Source organism: Odocoileus virginianus, chromosome 9 (genome assembly GCF_023699985.2).
Source record: "Odocoileus virginianus isolate 20LAN1187 ecotype Illinois chromosome 9, Ovbor_1.2, whole genome shotgun sequence".
In the NCBI taxonomy this organism is placed as follows: Eukaryota; Metazoa; Chordata; class Mammalia; order Artiodactyla; family Cervidae; genus Odocoileus; species Odocoileus virginianus.
The window spans coordinates 589,437-601,890 of NC_069682.1; the positions used below are offsets into that span (position 1 = coordinate 589,437).

A 12,454-nucleotide genomic window follows, 5' to 3' on the forward strand; every position below is an offset into this window, starting at 1 on the left:
AGATCATAGGCCTTTGGGCACCCCAACCCTCTTTCCTTGTTGGGTGGGCTTAGAGGTGAGACAGAAGGACACATTTTCTTCTTTTATTTTGCTAAATGTCTTTAATGTTACAAAGTGAAACACAAAAGTTGTATAGTGTAGCTATTTTCATCAAAAATCAATGATTGCTTAACTTTACGACAGGGATATTTATTCTATGGAGTAAAATCTAATGGTAAGGACACATTAGAACAAGAGATAGTGGCTTTTGTCATTCAGTAGTTTATCTTTAATAAATAAAATCTGAGCCTAAGTGATTCACCATTAGTCACACTTTTGCTTTTAATAGGTGTAAATTTTTATTTGCCCATTCCATATATAAAGAAGTGACCATTTTAAATTTTCCTGCATCATAATATAACATATAATGCATAGTTTTATCTCTCATGTTCACCTAAAAAACCTTATAATACCAATTCTGTGAATTAGTACATCAGCGTTTTCCATTATGGTCCATGGAACAGCGTCACAGGAGCGCATGTCAGAGATGCGGGTTCTTAGGTGCACCCAAGTCCTGATGAACTGGAGATGCTGATGAACGCTGCTCAACCGGTCTATGTTTTACACGTGTTCTAGTGACTCCAATGCCATCTTTGAGAACCACTGGTGTAGCAAGTATTTTCATATTCATTGTACAGATGATACAGTTGATGCTCACTGTGGTCTGATGATTGCACAAATACGTGACTAGTTCATTTGAGGGCCCTTCCTCCAACCCAGGTATTAAAAATCATGGGGCCTCTGTTTCTTAAAAAAAAAAAAATAACGAAATAGTGAATTCCATAGGCCTGGAAAACAGTCACTCTTAAATGAATTGAGAAAGGGGCCATTTCCTTGCTTTCTCATCATGAAAGTGGTTTGTTAAAACTATTAACACTAGAAAATTAACCTAGAAAGAGTTTTAATGACACAAGTAACATTTTTGCAGTCCCTCCATTGTATTCCTCATTTTCTTTTAAGTGGAGTGCAAATAGGATGTAGTTAAATCCCAGAGGGGTGGCTGTTGCATGTTAATAGAAGTGGGAGACTATTTTAATCTTGTCTTCCTAGCCCAGTGAGTCTGTGGATAGCTTTCCAACAGGGTCTTTCACACACATCATTGCCCGTGCTCAGAGTGCCCTGTGGTGGTTTTCTTGCATGCACAATTTTACACACGCTGCAGAGAAGTTTCTTAGTTGCTGTGGGATCAAAATGAATGTTAACCACCCCTCTGTGACTTGGGAAATGAATGTTTCCTCTTGAGCTGAAAGCAAAAAACAGTGTTCATTATCTGTAATAGAAAAGTCTACAGAATGATGCCTGCTAAGATCTATTTCTTTGTGAACTCAATTTGGGCTTTGTGTGTAAAACAAATAAGTAAAGTTTAAGTCTATTGTTTATTCAACCAGGAGGAATTTCCTTGAATAGAAGATGTTTGGGTGCAATTAGGGTGTGATTTTTATTCTGCATATATATAAAACATGATGCTACATTTATGGGGAAAAAAAGCTTGAAAAACATGTCAGTATTTCATGAATAATTACAAAGAGAACATGCAGGTAACAGCTGCTAAGTTTGGAAGTGATTGGTAAGTCTCCACGCATTTCTGCTGTGTGTCCAGAGTGACTTGTTTTCTGCTCAGGATTCCTGCCTCTTTGCCTTTGCAACTGCTGTTTCCTCTCCCTGGAGCCCTCCCGAAAAAATGCAGAATTATAAGGCTAGCAAACTCCTTTTCATCCTTATGTGTTGGCTGAAAAGACACCATAGCCCTTTGTGGTCCACATCTGCAGTGCACTTTGAAATGTCTTCTTTAGAGTATAACCATTAGCTTTGTGCATGAGTGTCTCTTTATGTTTTGAGGTGTCATTCTTCAGTATCTAGTCTGTACCTGACACATTGCAGGATTCAATAAATAATGCTTCCATGAATTAATGGTGGGCGTTTCCAAATGGATAAAGTCTTCAAACCAGCATCTCCTCTATGCACTGTCATTTTACAGTACCCAAACTTCTGAGTCCCAGTGAGGAAGCTGGCATCCCTAGAGCTGTCAATGCCTTCTCTCTTTACTTTAGTCAGTTTTACCTCCTATCATCAGTTCAGTTCAGTGCAGTCCCTCAGTCGTGTCTAACTCTTTGCGACCCCATGGACTGCAGCACGCCAGGCTTCCCTGCCCATCACCAACTCTCAGAGCTTGCTCAAACTCAGATCCATCGAGTCGGTGACGCCATCCAGCCATCTCACCCTCTGTCGTCTTTATTCCTCACACCTTGACCTTTGTCTGGTCTCTGTGTCTCAGCACTCCACTCAGTTCTTGTCTTTTAGATTAAGTTTCTTCAAGCTAGGTTCTCTTCCTGTTTCTCCTCTTTCAGTAAATGTTTTGGCTGCTGTTATCATGAAGATGAAGAAACCTGGGCCAGATGCCCCACCTCCTATCTCCTGAATCATCTGTATGCCTTTGCCTGGGTGAAGTCTTAAGTCCCGCATTTGAGAGATGTTGGTTCCTAACTCTCACCAAGTGACCTTTGATACTGTGGATGGTGCATCCTTGAGGGAAGCATGATGCCCACTACTCCGTCCTGCAAGATCCTTGCTGGTTTTGCTACTGTCACACACCACAGTTTGGCAGGGTCTGCACAGAGTCACGCATAGTAATGGGTTAAGGAATTCACTAAAATGGGGGAAGGCAAATTGCGAAGGCCAGTGTGAACGAAAGCAGAAAAGGAATTGTCTGCTGTGCTCCCTTCTGCTTGTGGTGAGCTGTGCGGGGCCCAGGGTTCTGTTGGACCTGCAGTGGGGTTTGTACCCCAGTATAGAGACTCCATCACGCCTTTGACCCTATTGTCTTGCAATCATGAAATCAACCTTAGACTCAGGAAAATAATGAGACCATTTTGCATCAAACGTTTGGAGTCGGGGTCGGCTGTTTGAAGGGATTGGCTGGGAAGCCCAGGCGCTGGTCCTCATAAAAGCTGGGGCCTATGAGAAATTACCGCCCCTCCTGTGAGGGTGCAGCACCTCCCGCCGGGAGAAGGGGCTTGGAGGAGCCATTCCAATAGCTCCTTGTCTAGCAAACAGCTTGTATGTCTCTGCTCACTGCAGCAGTCTCATCTGGCTGGTGGCAGAGTGCTCTGTGTAACTCGGTGATGTGCATGTCCCAGACTCCATGGCTCAGTGTCCCTAGCCAGACTTTTAGGGTTTCTATCCATTTACTGAAGTCCATTTCTGGTCTTCTCGCTCCCTTTTCTTCATATGTTTCTTCATATGCTCTTCATTCCCACAGTGGGATTCTGCATACTGCCTGTGTGCGCCCCCTTCCTGCACTGCCATTGTGCCTTCCCTTGGGCTTTTCCTCACTCACTCTATTTTTTTAATTAATTAATTAAATTTTTTAAATTGAAGGATGATTGCTTTACGGAAGTTTGCTGTTTGCTGTCAAACCTCAACATGAGTCGGCCGTAGGTGTACCAGATCCTCTCCCATCCCTCTCTCCCGCCTTTGCGTCTCCCTCTCCCACCTGCTTCCCACGCACTGTCCTCCTCCTCCCAGCAACTAAGGGTCACAAAGACCTCAAGGCTCTGCTCAAACCTCTGGCCCTCTCTTGGCCGGATGTTTGCCATGTGGGCCTCCAGCTGGGGAGACCTTTATCTCCTCACTTCCCTTCTCCAGTCTCAATGACTCCTCACAGAATTTTTTTTCTGAGCCTCTAGGGGAAAAGTAATCTTTTCTTTTTAACCCCCCTTCATCATAGCAGTTAACTTTAAAGTTGGCCTTAACACACTCCCCCTTGTCTTATGCGTATATATATATATATATATATATTTACTTTGCAAGTCCATTCAGAGAAGCTGCCATGTCTTATGTGTCTTGTATCCTGGAGTACCTTGAATATTATAGGCATTCAATAATATGTAATAAATAAATGAAAACATAGGCCCAAGGGGTGTGTGCAAAAGGCTTGGGGTGCAGGTATGGGAGGCATACCCATCTCTTTAGCTTGGCCACCTGGGCTGTATGCTGTGAGCTGGAGTTGGTACCTCCTCCCGCCCCCAACCCTAACCCCTCACTCCACTCACAAATCCTCAAAACACTTAGAGTGACTCTCAGGAATATATTTCAACAAGGGAACAGGAAGGCCTGACTCATCATGACTTAGGAATGGCTTATAGGATAAACTGGGGGCCCAAACCATTGTACTTGCAAAATGTATTATGATATATAAAGCTGAGAACTAGCAGGTAGCTGTCTTTTCGTTTCCATTCCCATTCCATTGACAGGCAGTGCATGTAAGAGGAGAAAAATATCCCAACTGCAGGGAAATTTTCAGGCAAGTCTCAAGATAATATTATTTTGAAAGTGATGCCAATGCTATGAAACAAAAGAAAAAAGATCTGTGTGGATACTTAACGATCTCACACTTTTGCCTTCCAGGAGACGGAGCTGTTAGATCTCAGCCTTGTCAAAGACGCCAGATGTGGGAAACATGCCAAGGCGCCCAAGGTAGGAAGTGGAGTGTGCTGCACACACCAGATGCTGCCTTGATTATTTAGCTGTGTCATGGTATCAATTAATTGCCCCAATTAAAAGTGTCTCTGTTGTAGATGTTGTAAAATGCAATAAAACAGCCAGTCCTTCCAGAAGCCAGTATGTCCAAACAGTACCATTTTTGATAAAAGATGGAAGCAATGAGCAAATATAGAATCAGTGGACATAGGACTTGCTTTATGCCTTTTTTTTTTTTTTGAAAAAAAATTATATAAAAGTTACTGGATAATTCTAAATACTCAAAATGTGCTTTAAAGTATTTGAAAAATTCCCTAAGCCTTATAAGCATACGTGAACCCACCTTTAAGACAGATAAACAGGATCTTTTAGCTCAAACATTTTGCAGTTGGAGTCGTTTCATCCCCGAAGCCAGAGTGTCAAATCTTTTTGCAAATGTTCCAGTGAACACCCATAGACATTGGGATCGGTTATGTGGAATGTCAACTTACTTGGGTTTGAAAAGCTTACTGAAGAAGCATCTAAAGCAGTGTTTGCAATTTATTTAGTTTTGGAAGATTGTCTTAAAATGTTGAATATAGGACTTCCCTGGTGGTCCAGTGGTTGAGACTCCATGCTTCCACTGAAGCGGGTGCAGGCTTGATCCCTGGTCAGGGAACCAAGACTCTGCATGTCATGTGGTGTGGCCCCCAAAAATGTTGAATAAAACACTATGTATATTTTTAAATTTTAGACTATCTGGTAGGGTGTAATAGCAGGATATATTGACTTGTTATCAAACTGGGAAACTACACCTTAGTGTATTTAAATCTTAATGCGTTAAGGACTTCTTCTGTAGCACAGAGAGAATGTTGGCAAATAGGGAAGTACGGGGCCATTCAGGGATTTGCCTCCTCCCATAACTGATACAAAACCAGCGATTTTCTATTTGAGTATCTACCTGCAATTTTTGTTTTATTCCTTAAAAATCAAAACACATACTTTGACATCAAAAATTATCTGTTGCTGTGGAGATGCAGTGAGGAAAGTCACCTAGTGATTGTCTTCAGATACCTAACAGTGTGGTAGTTGCTGGCAAATTTTGTCATAGAGCAAACAGCCAAATACTGCTTTTATTGCTGAAGAGGTTAAAATGACCTACAGGAAAATGTGGTAAATGAAAAGAAAGAAAAATCAGAATTGTTTTCAGAAAGGTTTCTGTGTTTCACCTGAAAATGGTCCATTATTTGCATCAGTCACTTAGAAATATACCTGCAATGCAGAAGACTTGGGTTCGATCCCTGGGTTGGGAAGATCCTCTGAAAAAGGGAAACACTACCACACACTCCCGTATTCCGGCCTGGAGAATCCCATGGACTGTATAGTCCATGGGGTCTCATAGAGTCGGACACGACTGAGCAACTTTCACTCACTTGCTCACTCACTTAGGAATACAATGGTATTTCAGTAGTTTGGTCTTTTATTTTTGTATCAAGCTTATTGTCTTTAATGTTTAGTTGATGATTCAGAATTGTTCAGTTTTCAGGGTAGACATTTTATTCTTCTCCCAAGATTTTAGACAGGTTTCACATAAGCCTATTAGTTCCAAGAACTATACTGATAACAATTACAAATGTTTTCTTTTACTACAAATTCATTGACCTAATTTGACGTTTCATGGTCATTATTGGCTAAAGTCAGTTGCCTACCCTCTATTGGACCCTTTTTGTTTCCAGGCTTTGGAAGTTCAAGTCAGTTCCTCTGGCACACGGAGACCTTCTTTTAGGTTTGACTGTCTTACTGCAGTCCACAGCCTACTTAGTTTAAGTATTTCGTATACAGACACAGTTTGATAAATGTCTACTGCATGTTGAGAAATGATCGACACTCGGGTATGTGTTCTGCTTGGTTGATAAATCACTATTAGATCCTAAAATGCTACCCCTCAGGACAGATTTCAACCTCAGAGTACTCTGGCTTTTAACGTTTGTTCAGCCTAGGTTTGTGTTCTCTATTTTTTTAATCCACATTCTTGATTTTTTACTTTACATTCCTTGCTGGTGTTCAAGCATCTCCACATACCCTAATGTTTTCAAAGCCAGTTTCTCTGCCTGTTGTTGTGGTTGTTCAGTTACTCAGTTGTGTCCAGCTCTTTGCGACCACATGGACTGTAGCATGCCAGGCTTCCCTATCCTTCACCATCTCTGGAAGCGTGCTCAAATTCATGTCCATTGAGACAATGCTACCATCCAACCATCTCATCCTCTGTCATTCCCTTCTCCTCCTGCCTTCAATCTTTCCCACAATCAGAGCCTTTTCTCATGAGCCGGCTCTTTGCATCAGATGCCCGAGTACTGGAGCTTCAGCATCAGTCCTTCCAATGAATATTCAGGACTGATTTCCCTTAGGATTGACTGGTTTGATCTCCTTGCAGTCCAAGGGACTCTCAGGAGTCTTATCCAGCACCACAGTTCAAAAGCATCAGTTCTTAGGCACTTAGCCTTCTTTATGGTCCAACTCTCACATTCATATATGACTACTAGAAAAACCATAGCTTTGACTATACAGACTTTTGTTGGCAAAGTAATGTTTCTGTTTTTTAATATGCTATCTAGGTTGGTCATAGCTTTTCTTCCAAGGAGAAAGTGTCTTTTAATTTCATGGCTGCAGTCACCATCTGCAGTGATTTTGAAGCCCAAGAAAATAAAGTCTGTCACTGTTTCCATTCTTTCTCCATCTATTTACCAGGAAGTGATGGGACTGGATGCCATAATCTTCATTTTTTGAATGTTGAATTTGAGACAAACTTTCACTCTCCTCTTTCTCCTTCATCAAGAGGCTCTTTAGTTCTTCTTTACTTTCTGCCATAAGGGTGGTGTCACCTGAATATCTGAGGCTATTGATATTTCTCCCAGCAAACTTGATTAAAGCTTGTGCTTCATCCAACCCGACATTTCACATGGTGTACTCTGCATATAAGTTAAATAAGCAGGGTGACAATATACAGCCTTGACATACTCTTTTCCCAATTTTGAAACAGTCCATTCTTGCATATCTGGTTCTAACACTTCATTTTTGAACTACATACAGGTTTCTCAGGATGCAGATAAGGTGGTCTGATATTCCCATCTCTTGAAGAATTTTCCACAATTTGTTGTGATCCACACAGTCAAAGGCTTTAGCATAGTCAATGAAACAGAAGTAGATGTTTTTCTGAAATTCTCTTGCTTTTTCAGTGATACAGTGGATGTTGGCAATTTGCTGTCTGGTTCCTCTGCCTTTTCTAAATCCAGCTTGAACATCTGGAATTTCATGGATCACATACTGCTGAAGCATGGCTTGGAGAATTTTGAGCATTACTTTGCTAGTGTGTGAGATGAGTGCAACTGTGCAGTAATTTGAACATTCTTTGGGATTGCCTTTCTTAGGGATTGGAATGAAAACTGAACTTTTCCAGTCCTGTGACCATTGCTGAGTTTTCCAAATTTGCTAGCATGTTGAGTGCAGCAACTTAACAGAATCACCTTTTAGGATTTTAAGTAGCTCAACTGGAATTCCACCATCTTCACTAGCTTTGTTCTTAGTGATGCTTTCTAAGGCCCACTTGACTTCACCTTCCAGGATGTTGGGCTTTAAATGAGTGATCAGACCATCGTGGTTATCTGGGTCATCAAGATCTTTTAATAATTCTTCTGTGTATTCTTGCCACCACTTCTTAATAGCTTCTGCTTCTGTTAGGTCCATACCATTTCTGTCCTTTTTGGTGCCCATCTTTGCATGAAATGTTCCCTTGGTATCTCTAATTTTCTTGAGGAGATCTCTAGTCTTTCCCATTCTTTGTTTTCCTCTATTTCTTTGCACTGATCACTGAGGAGCTCTTTCTTAGCTCTTCTTGCTATTCTTTGGAACTCTGCATTCAAATGAATATATCTTTCCTTTTTTCTTTTGGCTTTCACTTCTCTTCTTTTCTCAGCTCTTTGTAAGGCCTCCTCAGACAACCATTTTGTCTTTTTCCATTTCTTTTTCTTGGGGATGGTTTTGATCACCACCTCCTGTACAATGTTACAAACCTCCATCCATAGTTCTTCAGACACTCTATCTATCAGATCTAATCCCTTGAATCTATTTCTCACTTCCACTGTATAGTCATAAGGGATTTGATTTAGGTCATACCTGATGGTCTAGTGGTTTTCCCTACTTTCTTCAACTGAAGTCTGAATTTTACAATAAGGAGTTCATGATTTGAGCCACAGTCAGCTCCTAGTCTTGTTTCTGCTGACTGTATAGTGCTCCCCATCTTTGGCTGTAAAGAACATAGTTAATGTGATTTCACTATTGACCTTCTCATGATGTGCTTGTTAGAGTCATCTCTTGTGTTGTTGGAAGAGGGTGTTTGCTATGACCAATGCATTCTCTTGACAAAACTTTGTCAGCCTTCCCCTGCTTCATTCTGTACTCCAAGGCCAAACTTGCCTGTTACTCCAGGTATCTCTTGACTTCATACTTTTGCATTCCAATCCCCTGTGATGAAAAGGACATTTTCATAGAACCGTTCAACTTCAGCTTCTTCAGCACTAGTGGTTGGGGCATAGACTTGGATTACTCTGATATTGAATGGTTTGCCTTGGAAAGGAACTGAGATCATTCTGTCATTTTTTAGATTGTACCCAAGTACTACATTTCAGATTCTTTGTGACTATGAAGACTACTCCATTTCTTCTAAAGGATTCTTGCCCACAGTAGCAGATATAATGGTCACCTGAATTAAATTACCCATTCCAGTCCATTTTAATTTGGTGATTCCTAAAATGTCAGTGTTCACCCTTCTTGTCTCCTATTTGACCACTTCCAATTTGCCTTGATTCATGGACCTAACATTCCAGGTTCCCATCAATATTGCTGTTTACAACCTCGGAATTTACCTTCACCACCAGCACATCCACAACTGGGCATTGTTTCTTAGACACTAGATAATAATAATAAAATGAATACTTCATATCATTGTTGTAAGGGTTAAATAAAATAATTCATTAGCAAACCACTAGCAGCAGAGAAGTTCTCAAATTTAAGCGCTTATAGAATTCCTGGGGAGTTTTAAAAAATGCTGATCCTTGTTTTCTACTCCCAGAGTGCTACAAGAATCTAGTTAATATGTGTAGTGTGGACATTGGGTTTTGTTTTGTTTTGTTTGATTAAAGAAATTTTTTTAAATTTTTTTCATTTATTTTTATTAGTTGGAGGCTAATTACTTTACAAGATTGTAGTGGTTTTTGCCATACAGTGACATGAATCAGCCATGGATTTACATGTGTTCCCCATCCTGATCCCCTCTCCTGCATCCCTCCCCATCCCATCCCTCTGGGTCTTCCCATTGTACCAGGCCCGAGCACTTGTCTCATGCATCCAGCCTGGGCTAGTGATCTGTTTCACCCTTGATAGTATACTTGTTTCAATGTTATTCTCTCAGAACATTCCACCCTCGCCTTCTCCCACAGAGTCCCAAAGTTTGTTCTGTACATCTGTGTCTCTTTTTCTGTTTTGCATATTGGGTTATCATTGCCATCTTTTTAAATTCCATATATATGCGTTAGTATACTGTATTGGTCTTTATCTTTCTGGCTTACTTCACTCTGTGTAATAGGCTCCAGTTTCATCCATCTCATTAGAACTGATTCAAATGAATTCTTTTTAATGGCTGAGTAATATTCCATTGTGTATATGTACCATAGCTTACTTATCCATTCGTCTGCTGATGGATATCTAGGTTGCTTCCATGTCCCGACAATTATAAACAGTGCTGCGATGAACATTGGGGTGCACGTGTCTCTTTCAGATCTGGTTTCCTCGGTGTGTATGCCCAGAAGTGGGATTGCTGGGTCATATGGCAGTTCTAATTCCAGTTTTTTAAGGAATCTCCACACTGTTATCCATAGTGGCTGTACTAGTTTGCATTCCCACCAACAGTGTAAGAGGGTTCCCTTTTCTCCACACCCTCTCCAGCATTTATTGCTTGTAGACTTTTGGATAGCAGCCATCCTGACTGGTGTGTAATGGTACCTCATTGTGGTTTTGATTTGCATTTCTCTGATAATGAGTGATGTTGAGCATCTTTTCATGTGTTTGTTAGCCATCTGTATGTCTTCTTTGGAGAAATGTCTGTTTAGTTCTTTGGCCCATTTTTTTATTGGGTCATTTATTTTTCTGGAATTGAGCTTCAGGAGATGCTTGTATATTTTTGAGATTAATCCTTTGTCTGTTGCTTCGTTTGCTATTATTTTCTCCCATTCTGAGGGCTGTCTTTTCACCTTGCTTATAGTTTCCTTTGTTGTGCAAAAGCTTTTAAGTTTCATTAAGTCCCATTTGTTTATTTTTGCTTTTATTTCCAATATTCTGGGAGGTGGGTCATAGAGGATCCTGCTGCGATTTATGTCGGAGAGTGTTTTGCCTATGTTCTCCTCTAGGAGTTTTATAGTTTCTGGTCTTACATTTAGATCTTTAATCCATTTTGAGTTTATTTTTGTGTATGGTGTTAGAACATGTTTTAGTTTCATTATTTTACAAGTGGTTGACCAGTTTTCCCAGCACCACTTGTTAAAGAGGTTGTCTTTTTTCCATTGTATATCCTTGCCTCCTTTGTTGAAGATAAGGTGTCCATAGGTACGTGGATTTATCTCTGGGCTTTCTATTCTGTTCCATTGATCTATATTTCTGTCTTTGTGCCAGTACCATACTGTCTTGATGACTGTGGCTTTGTGGTAGAGCCTGAAGTCAGGCAGGTTGATTCCTGCAGTTCCATTCTTCTTTCTCAAGATTACTTTGGCTATTCGAGGTTTTTTGTATTTCCATACAACTTGTGAAGTTATTTGTTCTAGTTCTGTGAAGAATACTGTTGGTAGCTTGATAGGGATTGCATTGAATCTATAGATTGCTTTGGGTAGTATAGCCATTTTCACAATATTGAGTCTTCCAATCCATGAACACGGTATATTTCTCCATCTATTTGTGTCCTCTTTGATTTCTTTCATCAGTGTTTTATAGTTTTCTATATATAGGTCTTTTGTTTCTTTAGGTAGATATACTCCTAAGTATTTTATTCTTTTTGTTGCAATGGTGAATGGTATTGTTTCCTTAATTTCTCTTTCTGTTTTCTCATTGTTTGTGTATAGGAATGCAAGGGATTTCTGTGTGTTAATTTTATATCCTGCAACATTACTGTAGTCATTGATTAGCTGTAGTAATTGTCTCGTAGAGTCTTTAGGGTTTTCTATATAGAGGATCATGTCGTCTGCAAGCAGTGAGAGTTTTACTTCTTATTTTCCTATCTGGATTTCTTTTATATCTTTTTCTGCTCTGATTGCTCTGGCCAACACTTCCAAAACTATGTTGAATAGTAGTGGTGAGAGTGGGCACTCTTGTCTTGTTCCTGACTTTAAGGGAAATGCTTTCAATTTTTCACCATTGAGGGTGATGCTTGCTGTGGGTTTGTCATATATAGCTTTTATCATGTTGAGGTATGTTCCTTCTATGCCTGCTTTCTAGAGAGTTTTTTATCATAAATGGATATTGAATTTTGTCAAAGGCTTTTTCTGCATCTATTGAGATAATCACATGGTTTTTATCTTTCAATTTGTTAATGTGGTGTATTACATTGATTGATTTGCAGATATTAAAGAATCCTTGCATTCCTGGGATAAAGCCCACTTGGTCATGATATATGATCTTTTTAATATGTTGTTGGATTCTGTTTGCTAGTATTTTGTTAAGGATTTTTGCATCTATGTTCATCAGTGATATTGGCCTGTAGTTTTCTTTTTTTGTGGCATCCTTGTCTGGTTTTGGTATTAGGGTGATGGTGGCCTCATAGAATGAGTTTGGAAGTTTGCCTCCTTCTGCAATTTTCTGGAAGAGTTTGAGTAAGATAGGTGTTAGCTCTTCTCTAAATTTTTGGTAGAATTCA

General features: G+C 40.1%; 1 protein-coding gene across 2 annotated transcripts in view; it reads left to right on the plus strand.

Moving 5' to 3' along the window:
• Nucleotides 1-12,454, plus strand: part of PLCB1 (phospholipase C beta 1) — an 824,470-nt gene that overhangs the window by 263,792 nt on the left and 548,224 nt on the right. For both annotated transcript variants that reach the window (XM_070471868.1, XM_070471869.1), the window contains exon 3: nucleotides 4,447-4,515. In XM_070471868.1, coding sequence (XP_070327969.1) covers nucleotides 4,447-4,515 — 69 coding nt within the window. The remainder of the gene's footprint in view (nucleotides 1-4,446; nucleotides 4,516-12,454) is intronic.